Here is an 18,842-nt window from a genome sequence, read left to right as displayed (position 1 = left end):
CCTTCAACAAAATGGACTGACACAGTGACTGCAACAGTGGACTCGAGCACAACAAAATTGTGAGAATGGCGCAGGACCAGGCAGGGTTTTGTTCTGTTGTACGTATGGTCGCTATGAGTTGACAACAACCACAACAGTAGAATAAACACGTTAGCTGGTTAGCACACACTGTCAGGTAGGCATAATCTTCTGGTTCTGATAACAGGTTACTCAGCTCTCACCTGGTTTACGCAGGTGGGTCTCAGAGGAAACAGCAGGAAAATTTGGGCTGTATTTTGCTTTTGTATGCCAGGTTGAGTTATGAGGGTTTTTGTTTTGTTGTGTTTTATTTTTTACCTCGCGAGACTAATTTTATGGCTTTCCTAAGAATCTTAAAAGGGTGTGAAACACAGTAGAGGAGAACTACCGTCTCTAAAGGAATGGGGCTCAGAGCAGAGAACATGAAAGGAAGGATGAGGAAAGCAAAGGACAGAGCACCACACTGGGCTCCATGATGGATGGTTAGGTCAGTAATAGGCTATTACTGTTGTTAGTTGCCATGGAGTCAACTCTGATTCATAAAGACATTATGTACAACAGAATACAGCGTTGTCCGATCCTGTGGCATCCTCGTAATCACCAACGTGTTTGAGTGCATCGTAGGAGCTGTTTTAGTAGGTTCTCCCTGGACCTCACTGGCCTTCTACTTCACCAAATGTGATGTCCTGTTGTGATTCATAAAGTTTTCATTGGCTAATTTTCAGAAGTAGATAACTTTCTTCCTAGTCTGTCTTAGTCTGGAAGCTCCACTGAAACCTGTCCACCATGGGTGACCCTGATGGTATTTGAATTATCAGTGGTATAATTTCTAGCATCATGGCAACACTCAAGTCACCATGCTGTGGCAAACTGACAAAAGGCACTAAAAGGACTGTGGGGCAAAGGGTGGTTGTGAGAGAGTAGAGAACAGAAAGATGCGAGATTAGAAGAGAGAACATATATCAAGGGACATAGTAGAGGCATTGGATACAAATTTTACCTTTGCAATATTTTACATGAAAAAAATACCACTGCTTTACAACTGTGTAACATCATTACTTACATATGATAGATATTTTTTACATGACAAACCATTTACTAAGCACCCTATATACAGTATCTCCTTTAAGTTTTCTACAACCATAAGAGGAACTTATTATTATTCCCATTAATAGATAAGAAAAATGAAGATTGGGGAGATTAAATAAGTTTTCCAAAATTTTTACCAGTGGCCCTCAAGTTAACTCCAAATCTTGATGACCCCATGTTTGTCAGAGTAGAACTGTGCTCAAAAGAGTTTTCAACAGCTTTTTTTTTTTCAGTAGATTGCCAGGCCTTTCTTCTGAGGTACCTCAGGGTAAATTCAAACCTCTAACCTTTCAGTTAGTAGTACCTTCACCATTTGCACAACCCATGGTTAGAGTGATTGAAATCATTGACATCGGGATCTAGTCATGGCTCATCTTGTTATACATTTAACACAGTGCAAATCTTTACATTTGTTAGATTCTTGACCATTCACAACTTTATAATGTAGGCAGGACTGCTGAAATAATAAATAACAACAATGCTAATGACATTCATATTACAACAGTATTCATTTCAGCATTTCTTAGATGCGATCTACAAAAAACCTGCATCAGAAACACTTGCGCTGCTTAAGAAAAAGCAGGTTCCTGGGTTTCACCCATAACTTGCTAAATTGGGATCTCTGGGGTGGAGTCCACGTGGTTCTTATGTGCACTGAATTTGAGAAGCACTGCTTGCCTGGATGTTTACCACCTGTCGGCACTGTGCTCAGCCCTCACCAGGGCTTTCACCTTTAATCTTTACAACAACCCTGATGCTGGTGGTGGTTGTTGTCCAGTTGATTCCAACATGAACCCTGTTGTTGTTATTGCTGTTGTTGTGTATTTATAACAACCCTAAAAAAAAAAAAAAAAACCTAAGGAGAGAGAAATTATCTCTGGTTTACATATGGGGGGGAAAAAAAAAACTGAGGCTTACCTATGTTGATTAATGATTTCTTCAAGGTACCACAGCCTTTAAGCAATTAGTGACAGAACTTAAATCCATGTTATTTGCTTAAAAGTCAAATGTTTTTTCTATGATACCCCAGCCATCTCCAGTTTGACCAGACAGCTCTGATTTTTGAAACGTGCTTCACCTCCATCAAGACATATAATGACAATCTGTTGCTAAGCTGAGAAGCTCCTTCTTCATAAACTCATTTTTGGGGAAAACGATCTGATAATTGGTCAGGCTGACTGTGTTTTGGGCAGATTTCTTTGCTTCTTCCTATATGTATCTGCAGAGAACACAAATGCCAGGGATTACTGGTACCAGGAAATACATGCAAGTACCACACAATTCTGCTGGTGGTTTTAGGGTAAAATAACATTAAGAGACTACCCAGAAAAGAGATTGTGTTGGCTCACTTCTCTTCAGAGTCAGGGTGGTCCACCCATTCATTCATTTATTAATTCCTTCAGCAAATATTGATTATATATCTGTTATATGCCAGAAACTATGCTAGCCACTCAGGATATAGTAATGAACAGAACAGACAAAAATCCCTCCTCTCATGGAGATAACACCCTTGTTGTTGTTGGTAGTCACTGCTGAGGCAATTCTAACTCATGGTGCCCTGTGTGTTGAAGAGAACTGCTCCATAGGGATTTCAAGGCTGTTAACCTTTCAGTAGCAGATCACTAGGCCTGCTTCTGAGGTGCCTCTGGGTGTGTTTGATCCACCAACCTTTCAGCGAGTAGTGGAACGCTTAACTGTATCTGCCTCCCAGGAGCTCCATTTACACCCTAGAGTTTCTATATTCTCTTGACCCCAGTGACACAGTGGGCCCATGAAAAGGCGGATGGAGCACTATACCTCTACAGATAACTTGACTACTCAATGATTTTCTCCAGTTATCTTCTATTCCTTCACATAATTTCTATTCCTTCACGTAAGTTCTAAAAGAATCCTACGAAGGGTTATGCAGCAATTTGCAAATCTGTGGAGAAGTTCTTGACAATGTAGTAAAATCCCTTAAGGAATATTTTTGAAATATGTGTCCAGATTTTTGATTGTCACAAGGATTGGGGTCCCTCCTGGCTGTTTAGTATCTAAGAGACAAAGATGAAAGATGTCCTGCACTCATGTGACAGTTTCATACAAAGAAAAATGTCCCAATCCTTACACCCAGTTTTGATAGACATCTGTGGATGTGAAGCTCTTTATAATATTGAATCTGAAATCCATTCCACTTAAAAAATACAATGTATATTTTGCAAAGTGTTAATATATACAAATTTTTCTTGAAATGCAATAACTGTGAAAATTAATAGATTTTAATTTTTTTGTTGTTTGGAATTTTACCAAGAATTATTCACTATTCCAGAAAAAATGTTACATATCCACAAAGTATATTTTGCAAGGTTTTAATATATACCAGCTTGCCTAGGAAATCAAAATTGAGGGAAAATTGTCATTTGTTTTATTTGGGACTTTATCAAGAATCTTTCCATTTGTAAGAAAAATCATGTCACTGATTAAAATGCCATTTCTGATATTTGAGTCATGGATATATTCATAAGGTTTCTATTTACGTGTGTATCTGTTTTATTAAGTATTCCAGTATTTGTATATTTAAATTGACATTGTTTTATATAATTATTATCTTCTAATTATTACAATGTAATACTTATGTAATAAACAACTTTCCTTTTACTTAGCTTTGTATTAGACTTAGGATATTTCCATACATATATTTGTTTGTGGAAATGAACCATGGTGCCGTAGTGGTTAAGAGCTATGGCTACCAACAAAAAGATCAGCCATTCTAATTCACCAGGCACTCCTTGGAAACCCTATGGGGTAGCTCTACTCGTTGTAAGTAAGTTAAATGATGTATATGTTCCATTTCAGGAGTAATAAAGGAAATATTTAAAAGTGTTACTGTAGAATAATACTAAATGTTAATGTTTGATACTGCAGAGTAATACTAAATGCTAATGTAGAATTTGGAAACCCTGAAAAATGCCAAATACTAATGCTAATGTTTGATACTTTAGAAATATGAAATGTCAGGCTTTCCAACCCTGAAAAACCCATGGTGACATCAAATTTGATTTACTTGACATAATCAGATGCATTTGGTCGTTCATCTCTCCTCCAAAATTTCACCCTGATTCTCAATCTGGTTCTCACTCTTAGGATTTATGACAATTGTACCGAAGGCTCCTCTAGAGTAGCCAAGAGGAAGGCTTTCTCTGTACTGGCAGAAGTGGAGAATGTCATCATTTCGTAAACCCTGGGGACCTTCCTACCTGTCATGGGATCTGAACAACTTTCCATTTCACTCTGGACAATCAGTGAAAGGAGGTGTTAAATTCAATTAGCTCCTCTCTCAGGTTGTTTTTATTTCATCATCCAGTTTTTTTTTTTTTTTTTAATAACATTTAACATTATGTACAAATGTTTCTCTATTTTTTTTATTTTATTTTATTGTTTTCTGCCTGTTCCTTAGAACAAAAGCTCCATAACAATAAGGAATAGCACTGTGCCTAGAACAGCACCTGGGGCTCAAAAAAATTTATTTTGGAAAGAATGAATAGACCCCAGCAGCATTATGGCTGTACTGCTACAAATGCATTTTACTGAAATGAATATATTGAGACTCAGAGAACTCCCATCACTTTCTCAAGTCAGGATTCCTGCTCAGATCTCTTCATTCTAATACCTTTAGTCTTTACCCCAACACATGCACCTGGTACTTAGAATGCCTTCTTTTGATATGTGTTGAGGACATTAAACTCCATTTGTAGGTGAGGTTCCTTTAGCCATGGAGAGGGGCAATCACACCGTGACTGAGTTCATCCTGGTGGGCTTCACGACAGACCCTGTGATGCAGTTGGTCCTATTTGTGGTGTTTCTTGTCATGTACTCTGTGGCCCTGGTGGGAAACACCATGCTCATAACATTGATCTGTAATGATTTCTGGCTCCACACATCCATGTATTTTTTCATTGGCAATCTATCATTCCTGGATCTCTGGTATTCCTCTGTCTACATCCCGAAGATCCTAGTGACCTGCATCTCTGAGGACAAAAGCATCTCCTTTGCTGGTTGTGTAGCTCAGTTCTTCTTCTCTGCTGGGCTGGGATATAGTGAGTGTTACTTGTTGGCTGCCATGGCTTATGACCGCTATGTGGCCATCTCCAACCCCTTACTTTATGCTCAGATCATGTCAAAAAGACTGTGCCTCTACTTGGTTATATATACCTATACTGGAGGTTTTGTCAACTCAATAATACTCACCAGCAACACATTCACATTGGATTTTTGTGGTGACAATGTCATTGATGACTTTTTCTGTGATGTCCCACCACTGATGAAGTTGGCATGTGATGTGAAAGGGAGCTATCAGGCAGTGCTATACTTCCTTCTGGCCTCCAATGTCATCACCCCCATTGTGCTCATACTCGCCTCCTACCTCTTCATCATTGCCGCCATCTTGAGGATCCGCTCCACCCAGGGCTTCCACAAAGCCTTCTCTACCTGCTCCTCCCACTTGATCTCTGTCACCTTATATTTTGGCACCTGTCTCTACATTTACTCTCGCCCAAGCTCCAGCTATTCCCTTGAGAGGGACAAGATGGTTTCTATGTTTTACACTGTGGTCTTCCCCATGTTGAATCCCATGATCTATAGTCTGAGGAATAAAGATGTGAAAGAGGCTCTGAAAAAACTCCTCAAGTTAACACAACCAGAAGTCTAAATTTACATGTTAGTTGTTGTTAGGAGCTGTCGAGTTGGTTATGACTCATAGTGACCCTATGCACAACAGAACAAAACATTGCCCAGTCCTGCACCATCCCCACAACCGTTCCCATGCTTGAACTCATTTTTCCAGCCACTGTGTCAATCCACCTAGTTGAGGGTCTTTCTCTTTTCTACTGACCCCGTAGTTTTTTTTTTTTGACATGCATTTCTGAAGTCAGTGCTAAGTGAGAATGGATTGCTTCAGGAGAGGGCTGGGGTGCTGGGATTAAAAAAAAAAAAATCTCTTCTCTATTAAAGAAATTAATTGAGAAAGACTTATTTCTTTGATTTAGATTGTTTTAGTAATCAGACTGTAATCTGTACTATAAAATAAACCAAAAAAAAAAAAAAGTTGCCGTCAAGTCAAATTGAATTGGACTCATGGTGACCCCATGTGTTGCAGAGTAGAACTGTGCTCCATATGTTTTTCAGTGGCTGTGGCTTTGGGAACAGAGGCTCCACAGTGTGAATCCAGGCCTTAAGGTTACTAGCGGAGCACTTGACCGTTTGTGCCACCCAGGGACCACTATATAATATAGTTCCAGTAAAATATTAATACAGTTTTTTTTTTAAAAGCAATGTCTTGGTTTAATGCAAAACAAACAAGAGAATGTATAACTTCTGAGATTCCAAAGGATTGATTTTTACATGGCTATCTCCCCTCAGATTGACTCAACTTTTCTGTTTTCATTATGTGATGGTTATTATGGTAAAAAAAAAAAAGTAACATGGATTGTTGAAATTTGTGAAATACACCCCAAATCCTTCTAGTCAGGTACTCCCAGGGCTTCCGTGGTAATAGAAGAATACAGAATATTCAGAATGTTACGATGCAAAGAGAGTGGACAGTGATGCATTAGTAAGTGAATACAGGTGAAAGGAAAGATCGGAAATGCCCAGAACTAACACAAAGAGTGAAGTGGCTATAATTATTTGTTACAAAATTTTAATTTAGATGCATTTTGTAAAGGTGCTCATTTCAGTAACAGTTACACTCTTTCAGTAGCAAAGTTCTAACTTTTGAGCTTCAAGCTCCTTGTTTGTAAAATGAAACTAATAATTGTTAACTTTCAGTGTCCTAGAGAGTGTTGAATAAAATATTTACTAAAAATCTGCTGTGTGTCAGATATTGAACTGTAAACTTCCTTTGTAGTTAAAATTTTCTTAGAAGAAAACAATGAGTCTAGCATATACTGGGGTTTTCTGTTTTTATTATTTGCCTGTATCATTTTGTTCCGCCTGAGTCTGTTATTTTTCCCTAGCGGGCACATATTTGGTGGTGTGGCATGAGGGACAATACTGTGGTGTACTAACGATAAAAATTTTTAATTTAATTTTATTTTTTTTATATGAAGGAGAAATCACTCTTTTTAAGTGGACATACAATTCTTAAGAGACATCTTTCTCCATGGATTTAGAATCATTTTTTTAAATAATCTAAGTACCTCCTAAACACTTTGCCTAATATTTTATTAATGTAAAAGACAGAGGTTTACACAGATATTTTCTATATACTCAATTAGAACTTGATGAAGGAATTTGGAGAAAATACCCCACTAAAAAAAATGTTTTTAAAATTTTGAGCAAATTTCCAGCAGTTGAACCATTCCATGTCTTCTCTTCACTCAGTAGTGTTTGCTTGTCAAATTTCAAACTTAAATCATATACACAAAATCCCCCCAATTCCTTTTTTCTCTCTCCAACACATCACCATATGGACAAATTTTGTAAAAAGTCTGGTACTACAAAGAGGCAAACTGAAATCTTGCAGAACATCAAGTAATCCAATATTGTAAGTCTAAAATATATTGCATCGCAGCAACATTATAATAAAAATTAAAGAATCTTCTACTTAGTATTTCATTAAGTCTTACTTACAGAATTTAATTGAAATAGACCAATGCTTACAAACATGTCTATAAGCCAATGATTTGGAAAATACAATAAAACCTTTCATTTAAAATGTAAATGATTGCCTTCATCCTTGTGGTCTATGGCCTGTATTGCTTTCCTGAAGCCCTATTTGACATCTTTATTTCTTATAGTATAGATAAGAGGGTTGAGCAATGGGTTCACCACAGTGTAGAACAGAGCAGCCATTTTGTGTCTTTCCAGAGAGTACGTGGAACTAGGCCTTGAATACGTGAAGAACAAGAATCCATAGAAGAACATGATCAAGATCAGGTGGGAAGCACAGGTGGAGAAGTCCTTGTATCTTCCTGAGGCCAAGCAGATCCTCAGGATAGCCAGGAGGATGTTGAAATAGGAAATTAAGATGACAAGAATTCTGGAGAGGACCATGAAGCCCACCACACACAGCAACACTTTTTCATAGGCCTGTGTGTCAGTTCAGGACATTTTTACCAACAGTGGTGCATCACAGAAGAGTGCTCAATGATATTCTTACCATAGAAACTCTGGCAGAAAGCCCTGGCAGTATGGCTATGACATTCAAGAATCCTGCAATGTAGGAGCCAGCAACTAGCCCAGTACAGAGAGAGCTGCACATGGTATCTGAATAGAGTGAGGGGTTACAAATTGCATGTGGTGGTCATAAGCCATGGCTGCTAGGAGATAGCACTCTGTGTAGGCTACAAAGCAGGGAAAGAACATCTGGCACCCACAGTTAGTCAAGGAAATAGGTTTGTGGAGACACAATTAACCAGAATTTTGGGGGTATACACAGAGGTGAACCAGAAATCTAGGAAAGATAGATCTGCTATTGCGTTAGTCATAAAGTGTTGCTGTAACAGAAGTACCATAAGTGGATGGCTTTAACAAAGAGAAGTTTATCTCCTCACAGTAAAAAAAAAAAAAAACAAAAACCAAACCCACTGCCATCAAGTCAATTCCAACTCATAGCGACCTCACAGTAAAGTAGGCTAAAAGTCCAAATTCAGGGCTTTGGCTCCAGAGGAAGGCTTTCTCTCTCTCTGACAGCTCTAAAGGAAGGTTCTTGTCCTCAATCTTCCCCTGGTCAATGAGCTTCTCAGGCACAGGGACCCCACGTCCAAAGGAAGCGCTCTGCTGCCAGCGCTGCTTTCTTGGTGGTATGAGGTCTCCAACTCTTTGCTTGCTTCCCTTTCCTTTTATCTCTTGAGAGATAAAAGGTAGTACAGGCCACACCCAAGGGAAAATCCCTTTACGTTGGATCAGGGATGTGGCCTAGCAAGGGAGTTACATCCCACCCTAATCCTCTTTAACCACAGGCAGAGCTTAAGATTTATAACACATAGGAAAATCACAAAATGGAGAACAACCACACATTGCCTAACCAAGTAGACACATATTTTGGGGAGACACATTTCAATCCGTTACACCTATAAAAAAGTACATAGATGTATGAAGATGGAAATCAATCAGGATTAAAATAACTAGTATCATGTTCTCTGAAGGTTATGAAATAGAGCATCAGAAATATTCTTAATAGAATAAGCTGCAACCAGGTGTCTGGTGAGAAGCTTACCAGGATGGTGCAATTTCCCACTTCCATGTTCACAGAGGTTAAAGTCTGATTAAGATTACGAGAGAAAAAAAAAAAAAGCTCTTAGTTATTCTTCTATTGTAAGAAGTAAATGAGGATATCAATTAAGGCATCTTGGTAAAAACATTACTGAATTAGGGTGGATATCTCAGTAGCCAGTCAGCTTCACACTGACTCTACTGGCAGTGAGAGAAAGCTGAAACCAAGAGAGGACTGTGATTTATCTCAATATTTACACATTTACCTTTGAGGTAAACCCAAGTCAGCTTTGTAACTGGAATACCAACCCAAGTACTCTACTGTTCTTGCTTGTTAGGAAGTGAGGCATGGGTGTGCTCATTTTTCAAAGATGGATGATGATGTTCAGTGAGGGCATGACTTGATTGATGACACTGTGGAAAAAAGCAGCTTGGAGTCCTAAAAATGATTCCATTTACCTATTAGTATATAATAGCTACTACCTATTAGCACATAAAATACAGATGTTTTAGCCCTACACCTGAGGTTCTCTAGAGGCTGGATTAAATCTGCCTTCCCAACCTTCTCTCTGGCTACTTGTGTTTATCTACTCAAGACTTCAACAAACTAGATTACTCCCATGATCTATTTCCCCATAATATTCTCATACGCGCTAGAAACTTCACAGGTAGATATATAGTGTTGTGCTGTCATCCATTTGCACACTGTAATTTTTTTTTTAAATCTACATAAGCTTGAATACGTGTTATCTTGGCTGGAATGTGATTAATATTTGTTTAATGTATACAATGTTGTCTTATAGTCACCATTTCAAAGGTTATTTTGAACTTTTTCTCCTATGTTATTGCTTGTTTATACAAGGAAACATATTTAGGACTCAGTGACATCGCTAGGGTTGGTGTCACCCAGTGTGGTAACTCATGGTATCACCACCCATAGACCTCTTCCCCTACTAGACCATACAGAATCCTTAGCAACGTTTTTTCTACTAATTTTACTCATAAATTGTAATTCCCAGATATCACTCCTTCTTTTCCTTTAATTACTACCTCGTTCTCAAAAAAATGATTGCTATAGGTTCACAAATACTAATTACCACAACATTGTAGCTAAGACACCAAAAAATTTTACATCAGTAGCACCTATGAAAACATCAGCAATGAAGAAAACAACAGTGCATGCTTGCAATGTGTGAAGAGGAAACCACGTGATTGGAAATGTCGTTGTAATTAGGTAATAACGACAGCTCTGGCCAGATGGCACTGGAAGGTTAAAAACGTAGGTTAGCATAGAGTTTTAGCCTTGTAGGTATGTTGTAGGTATATAGATACACATAAACTGGGCTTACCAAAAATATTTTTGTTGTTATAAGCAACTACAGGCATGTTTTTATAAAAAATAATAAATTTCTGCTGAAATACTGCACAAAAATTTTATAAACACTCATTCTTGTGTCATACCCCTCTGACAGTGTCACCTGGTGCAGCCCACACCCCTCATACACCCCTAGTGATGCTACTGCTGGGGCTTATTAGACACATTTTTAATACAATGTACTTTGGATTAAAATGGAAAAATCAGGATGAAGCCAATTACTATATTTCATATGTTGTTGCCTAAGAGGTAAGTAATTGATCAAATAAATGTTCTGGTCTACTGCTTAGAAAGTTATCCCAGAAAAAGAACTATTTAATTTACCCCTCCTCCCCCACAACTACAAAAAATGAGAAGCATTGAGTCAGATGGCGGTCCTTGTAAGGGTAAGGAGAGAAAGAGAGAGCAGTTCCATGAAAAGAAAGAGTAGGTACCTGAGCCCTTGCATGGGACAGAACCTGGTGAGTTCAAGGAACTGAGAAAGGTTAAATAAAGATGGGGTAGAGAAAAGCAGATAAGCCAGAGATGTCACCAAATCACAAAGCTTACTGGAAGCCATATAAAGGATTTTGGCCTTTATACCACCACAAATAGAAGCCACTGCCATTAAGAGGAAGTAGTATGATCTTATTAACGTTTTCGAGTCCACTCTGGATGCAGGTCAGGGAATGTATTGACAGGGAGCAAAGGCTTCCTCTTAACTAAGAACTTCTGAAATCTTTATTCTTCTATCACTTGCAGAGTCAAGTCTTGTAAAGATAAAGTCAGAAAAGGGAGGCATTAAAACATTCCAGATAGAATTACTAGGAAGTATATAAACTGTGACCTTATCCTGGTAGACAGTACTCAATGACTATCAGTCTCAGATTCCTTCCAAATAGGAATTTATATTTACATGTTAATTTATCCTCCATATGCTGAAGAAGCTTTAAAGACAAGATTCTCTCAAAATATGTATTGGTAATGAAAGTTTACCACCTCTATTTTTATACAAGAAACTATAAAATCTTGAGAAAGGTAGATAAATAAATTTGACAAAGGCTTTAGAACATTCTAATAGAAAACTCCATATTGTATCATCATTCTCACTTCTGTGTGCAATTTAATTGTATCACAAATTCATCACATCAATTAGTACCAAAGTCCTAATATTTAAAATAAAAAAGGTAAAAACTAAGTCACAAACCAATAATCTCTGTGGTATATTGCCCCCATACCCCGGTCCTGGAAAAAAAAAAAAAAAATGTGGCCACAATTCTTTCCGGGTCTTGATTTCAAGAGTGGAGCCCATTTTTCCACCCCTTCAATCTGGGCGGCCTCTGGCTTACTTTGGCCAATGGGATGCAGCATAGGCAAAGCCCTACGAATTCCAAGCCTGGGTCTCAAGAGGCTTTGATGCTTCTCTTATCACTTTTGAATCCCACCGCCACCATGTAAACCAGCCTGGGTTAGCTTGCTGGATAATGAGACATCTGGAAAGGTTCTCTCTGTCATCCTAGGGTGACATCTATCAGAAAAATGGTGGTCTCTGAGAGCAACCCTCTGGCATGTGAGTGGGACCATTCTAGATCATCCAGCCCCAACTGAGCTAACAGCTGACTACAGACACTTAAACAAGACTTGTTGAAAGAAGACAGGTCTGGCACAGGCAGTATTGCATAGCTGAAATGGCACCTGAGTTCAAATTTTAATCCCACCACTTTGTAGCTCTGTAATCTTGGGAAAGTCTTTTAACAACTCTTCCACCTAAGTTTCTTCACATCTACAAAAGGTAAGAAAAATACCTTATGATTTAGTTAGACAGGATATACAGATTTCCTCAACAGTCCTTTGGGACTTCTTCCACACAGCAGCCCAGAAATATTTACCTTAGCCACCAAAGACTCAATTAGATCTCTCTTGAAGCTTAGGGATGATATATTAATTAGGATATGATGAAATGAGTAGTATTTTACTAAAAACTAAAAGTTAACTTTTTTCTTTATGATCTAAGTCAGAATATAAACACTCAATGTGTCTGGTAACAGAAATTCTCCAAATTCTACCAATCAGATTTTCTAGAATGTATCATAGGGCTTGTAATTTTGTCCCTTGTTCCCTCTGTCCAGGCTACCCTTCCCTGTCTTCTCCTTCAGCAAACTACTATCCATTCTTGGAAACCAATAATAGGGCCTTTTTATGTTGTTAAAACCTCATGTCTTATATGTAAAAATACTACTACAATTAAGAAAAGTGTGCATCACAAGGAAATATCTTCTATTATTTAATTATAAATTCATGATACATAAAACTGAACAAGCAAACAAATGCAAACACAAACACATACACACACATATATGTGTATAATTTATACATTAGGAACTCTGGTGCTGCAGTGGTTAACAGGTTCTGCTGCTAACTTCGAAGTTTTCAGTTAGAACCCACCAATGGCTTTGCTTGAGAAAAATGTGGCAGACTGCTTCCAAAAAGATTTACACCCTCGGAAACCCTACACTGCACTTCTACTCTGTCCTATAAGGTTACTGTGAGCCGAAATCCACTCGAAGGCAATGGGTTTGGTTTAGTTTTGGGAAAATGATAAACAATCACTACCCCCAATAAAGATTTTTCTCTCTAAGTGTTCCTTTAGGTTTAATGCTTTTTGGAATCTCTTTCTCACTCTCTATTTCTCTCTTCTTTTCTGTCTGTATCTCCATCTCCATTTCTGCCTCTCTCATACAGCTTCTATACCTTTGCTCTTGATTCTTTAATTGTTGAAGGAGCAAACATTCTCTTGCTGAAAGCTCACAGTGACTCTAAAGGTGTTTGTTCCCTCATATGCTACTGCCAATGAGACTTGTCATCTTTCTATCATGGCAAGTCAAGAATCAGAATCAGAAAAGAAAAAAACAAACTTGTTTCTAGGGCCTTTTTACAGCAAGTATTTTACTTACTACTTTCTAGAGCACTCTCTCCCAACAAGCAGGATAAAGACCTTTGGAGTTAAGATTGCTAGGTTTACGTTCCTCCTTTCTCACTCATTGGCTATAGGACTTGAAGCAAGACATTTAATCCACCTAAATTGGACAATTATTCCAAAACCAACTGTATTATTCCCAATTACATATTAAAATATTATACACAGACAATTTATGAACTTTCAAGTGAAAATAAAAAATCAGCTTTCTTTTTAGCTTTTTCAGAATCCTAGCAGTCGAATAGACTCTGTCCTAAGCTGGCAGATAGCAGTTTTTTCAAATGTCGCTGTGCCATTTATTCTAAAAGTATACTGAAATACATTAGTACATGACTTAAAAAGACAAATACAAAGTGGTGTTTCTATATTATTCAATTACTTTTTGTTTCTTTGCTTGCTTCTTTAATTTTACTTCTAAAAGTACAATCTGATAAAAATGATATGGAAATAACTTGTTAAAAAATAGCCATTGCTTACCAAGTTTTTTCCCTTAGGAAAACTTTGTTCTATCTAATGTTTTCTTCAGGGCATCTTTGACATCTTTACTTCTTAAGCTATAGATCAAAGGGTTCAACATTGGAATCACCACAGTATAGAACACTGACACCACTTTATCTCGTTCCAGGGCATAGCTAGTGCTTGGCCTGGAGTAAATGAAGAGAATGAAACCATAGTACAAGGTGACTGCTGTCAGGTGAGAGCCACAAGTGGAGAAGGCCTTGAGGCGGCCTTGGGTGGTACGAATCTTCAAGATGGCAGCAATGATGAAGAGGTAGGAGGCAAGAATGAGCATGGTGGGAGTAATGACATTGGTGGCAAGTATGAAATATAGCACAGCCTGGTAACTGTCCTTCACATCACATGCCAACTTCACAAGTGGGGGAAGATCACAGAAGAAATCATCAATGATATTGTTGCCACAGAAGCTCAGGTTAAATGTTTCACTAGTGACGACTGTTGAGTTAATAAAGCCACCAAGGTATGAAGCTGCAACAACACTGGTATATAACCTTGGGGACATAGCTTGGGAGTAAAGCAGCGGATTGGAGATGGCCACATAGCGGTCATAAGCCATGGCAGCCAACAGGTAGCACTCACTATATGCCAGTCCAGCAGAGAAGAAGAACTGAGCCAGGCAGCCAGCAAAGGAGATGATTTTGTCCTCAGAGATGCAGGTCACTAGGATCTTCGGGGTGTAGACAGTGGAATACCAGAGATCCAGGAATGACAGATTCCCAATGAAGAAATACATGGGTGTGTGGATCTGTGAATCAGCACAGATCAGAGAAATCAGGGTGATGTTCCCTAAGAGACTGATGACATAAATGATGAGGAAGATGAAAAAGAGTACCCTTTGTAACCTTGAGTCGGCTGTGAACCCTAAAAGTATGAACTCCTTCACTTTAGTGAAATTTTTCTCTTCCATTGCTTTTGGACTTCAATGGTCCTTTTCTGTGAACAGATTAATAAATACATCATAAATTAATATATAAGCATCATGTCCTTCTCATAATTTCCCATTTTAGAAAATGAAAACCAGCTAATTCACATATATGGTTGTTTGTGAGATGTGTTCCTACTGACCCGAGTGGTACTCCTTTTTGCATAACTGGGAAACCTGTTCTATGCTATGGTCTTGAGAGCTCAGTTACTGTGCATCTAACGTAGTGTGTATCATCTTATATTTTTAATCTAAATTTTCTTCCTTTTGGGGTGTGATTTGGATAGCTTACTCTTCTGATCTCACGGTGATTGAAGAGCATGCAAAGGACGTAAAAAAGAAAGTTTGAAAGAATGCTGTCGTAATTCTTCATGTCTTTGAGTCCTTTGTCTTTTTCCAGAGAATTGCACAGAGAAGCTTCATCTTCATCTTATAATTCTAACTAAATTTTGAAATATCTTTGGAAGTCCACTAAACTGTAGTATTCTTGAAGGCAATAAGCACGTTATATTCATCTTTTAATCCCCAAAACCAAGCACAAAGTTTGTCATAGAGGAGAAATTCTATAATTGTTGGACAAAAGACTAAATTTACTTAGATAACTGGAATTTGAGCCATGGTTACTTTTATAATCCCCAAATATACTCTGAAGAGAAGTGAAGACACTAATTGCAGAATAATTATGTTCATAATGTTGGTTCTATTTTCTACAGAATTAAGAGCCTTTTCAAAAGCTGGCTAAATGAATGGCTTTAGGGAGTTACGGAGTGTAGCCTCTGAAAGTCCTTAGAGGTAGAAGCAGGAGATTGGACTATTGCCCGCAGTGGGGGAAGGGCCATCTCAGCTTCTGTGTTACAGCCCAGAGGACCCCTGCTACAACCTACCACAGTCAAAGGAGAGCTATATTGTAACTGCCAGTGTTCTGGGTTGGCAAATGATGTTAAATTTTTGCTAATAGGTCCATGACTTGAAAACCTCATATACTGGGAAAAAAAATCTTACTTTGGCCATTATGCATGATTATGGACTTAAAATTGAGCTGGAAAAGTAAAAAATGTTCTCTTGGAACTTCATCTATTTGATGAAAAACTATTTCTTTCCACTACAGTGGTTGTCGTAGTTAGTTGCCATCGAGTTGAGTCACTAGAATGGTAAAAATATATAATTTTCAATTTTTAAAACACATTTTAATACCATAATTATTGTTAAAGTAGACGTTGTTCACAACAACCAAAAAAGAGTCAGAATAAGTAACATTTAAGCTCCCTTCGTATTTCAAAGTTGTAGGTGCTAAGGTCATTTTTAATAAAGCATATCCAGAGATATTTGTTTGATCGTAGTTTAATTAAAATTGCCCCCTACAAAACTCTACTTTCTCACCTGACTTTCTTAGTTCCTACAGAACTCTTCTTTCTCACCTGCCTTTCTTAGTTCTGCGAGACTTTATGGATTCAAATGAGATCACATGTTAGAAAGCACTTTAAAACATTGATGTTAAAAACTGAGAATTGCATTCACTAAAATTTTATGATTCCCTCATGTCAAATACTCCCTCAGATATACTTGCTTTAAATCCCAAGGATTTCCAAACGTACCCATGATATGACTTCCAGAGCTTCAAGTTTTCTCTTGTAAGAACTGTTCTTTCGTTTTGTGGAGATTTTACACCAGCTGGGCAATTGCCGAGTTTGCTTACAAAGGCCAAATTGGGAGTTAAAATTTCAAGGGACAGTTCTCCTCTAGCCTCTCTTTTTCTCCTCTAGAGTTATTAAAGTATAAAATAAATATAAGTATAAATATATACATATATGAATATATATGTATCAAAAAAATCAAAGGTTATACAAATTAAAAAGGATTTAAGTTAGCTTACTATGAGACATAGCATACAGGTAAGTACCATATTTTCAAAATACGTGAAAAGCAAAAATAAGAACAGTACATGAAATGGAAGCACAGATAAAACCTACACAAAATCACACATGAACTCCTATTCACTGCTCTGGGCAGACCACAAGTTTGACTCAAAATTTCCACAGCCCATATGTACAATTAGCAGTGTCAGTAAGATCAAAAAAAGAAAAAGGAACCCACAATCAAAACACCAGGCAACATTACCATTCCTGACACTAACTTCAAAAAAACCATTTCTCCAGAGCTTCCTTATGAAGAGAATGAGGGAAATATAATACATGACATATTTATTAGTACTCTTATGTGTGTAGAGTCAAGGGTTAGTTTTTTTGAGCTACATTTATTTGCCACGACTTCATGGACTTAAAGCTAGATGCATTTCTTATTGAATTTGAGGGATGCTAAGAAGCTTTCTCCTCACAAAATACCTCCTCCCCATCTATCAGACATCTTCCTTTGCCAGGAAGCCTCTTTTAGAAGTAGCTGCCTCTGGAGTGATCACACAGAAAGGAGCTGACCTCTTACTGATCTCTCAGTCCCTTTCACGGCTTAATGCACCTGTTCTCTGTACAGTGTAGTTTGACAGCTTTCTCAGATACTTCTTGAATCGTATATTAATGACGAATGTACGGTATTATCCCAAAGGAATATGTAATTGCACTCCCTCTCTCAAGGAGCTTCAATGTCAGGAACTGCCTAATATAGAACATGAGGCACTTTGACATGATGAAAATACTGACCTATTTTAAGTTTTCTACACATTGACCTACTCTGAGGACTAATGCTGCCCCTGAATGATAACAGCAGAGACCACAGTTTGCCCCAGCTGCAGAGGCTTTGTGAGAATGAAAACACCTCCCAAGTAGACATCCCCTATACCTCTAATTCCTTGTTTCCCTAAAAGAGGAAATAAGGCCTGAGGAGAGGACATTTGGGGACACTTTAGCTTTCTTCACCAATCATTATAAGAAAGAAAACCTTATTCTGTTTCATGAAGTATAATTATAATATGGTTTCATTACATTAAGACTGTTTTTATTTTTCATTCATATTGTGATTTATTGTCCTTTCCCCCCAGATTAATTGAACACAATGCTTATTTGCACAAATGTAGTCATTGCATTAGAATATCCCCTGAAATCCAAAATCTCCTGCATTACCTTAGAATGCCAAGTGCCTTCTTCTCGTTCCACGAGCATGTTCTTCCTAGTAGTAACAATACTGGGAGAAAATATAAGATTGAGCATCCCTTTGGGATATGCTGCTAAAAGCAAAGAGGGTCTTCCAGTGCCATTCTGGTGCCAAGTGACAGATTACAATGCTCACTTACCTTTTTGGAAGGACGAGGGCAGAGATCATCATGAATAGAATTGGCCCAATTAACCTGAAAACTCTTCTGATTTGTGTTTCATTTATGCATTTAAGATTAAAAAAAAAAAAGCAGAAAGGACTAACCTAAGAGAATAGCCTACAGATAGTAGATGCTTAAGAGTTTTTTGCAGTTCATAAAAATTACAATAATGATTGTAATGATAATGAAAATACCATAGAATATGGGTCCTGAAACGTGTTGACTACCACTTAATAAAACTCACTCATTTTAGAGACAATAAAATTGAGAGACAGAAAATTTAATGGTTAGCCCAAAGTCACATGGTTAGGGTAAATTTTATCTTTACATCAGACCATGATGTATTTATTCGTCAAAACAAACTAGGCAGGTGGAATGAGCAGGGCCAGACAGCGCAGGGACTGTGTAGTCCATGTTAAGGATTTTAGAATAGAGTTTAAGTTCAATGCTCAATAGGGAGCATTTGAAAAGTTTTAATCAGATGCACGATTTGGTCAAATAAAAT

The 18,842-nt window shown here is 37.8% G+C and overlaps 2 protein-coding genes across 2 annotated transcripts; one reads left to right on the top strand and one right to left on the bottom strand.

Annotated features, from left to right (window-relative positions):
* Nucleotides 1-4,858: 4,858 nt before the first annotated feature.
* LOC100664983 (olfactory receptor 9G19-like) lies at nucleotides 4,859-5,794 on the top strand. The gene has a single exon (XM_064288977.1). The coding sequence runs from the start codon at nucleotides 4,859-4,861 to the stop codon at nucleotides 5,792-5,794; it is 936 nt and encodes a 311-aa protein (XP_064145047.1).
* Nucleotides 5,795-14,121: 8,327 nt separating this feature from the next.
* LOC100659980 (olfactory receptor 9G19-like) lies at nucleotides 14,122-15,407 on the bottom strand. The gene has a single exon (XM_064288976.1). The coding sequence runs from the start codon at nucleotides 15,055-15,057 to the stop codon at nucleotides 14,122-14,124; it is 936 nt and encodes a 311-aa protein (XP_064145046.1). The 5' UTR covers nucleotides 15,058-15,407.
* Nucleotides 15,408-18,842: the final 3,435 nt, after the last annotated feature.

Source organism: Loxodonta africana, chromosome 7 (assembly GCF_030014295.1).
Source record: "Loxodonta africana isolate mLoxAfr1 chromosome 7, mLoxAfr1.hap2, whole genome shotgun sequence".
NCBI lineage: Eukaryota > Metazoa > Chordata > Mammalia > Proboscidea > Elephantidae > Loxodonta > Loxodonta africana.
This window is presented reverse-complemented; position numbering and strand designations above follow the sequence as displayed.

What these genes read in the sequence shown, in the direction of transcription:
- LOC100664983 (XM_064288977.1), top strand. Translation starts at nt 4,859, where the DNA reads ATGGAGAGGGGCAATCACACCGTGACTGAGTTCATCCTGGTGGGCTTC.
- LOC100659980 (XM_064288976.1), bottom strand. Translation starts at nt 15,057, where the DNA reads ATGGAAGAGAAAAATTTCACTAAAGTGAAGGAGTTCATACTTTTAGGG.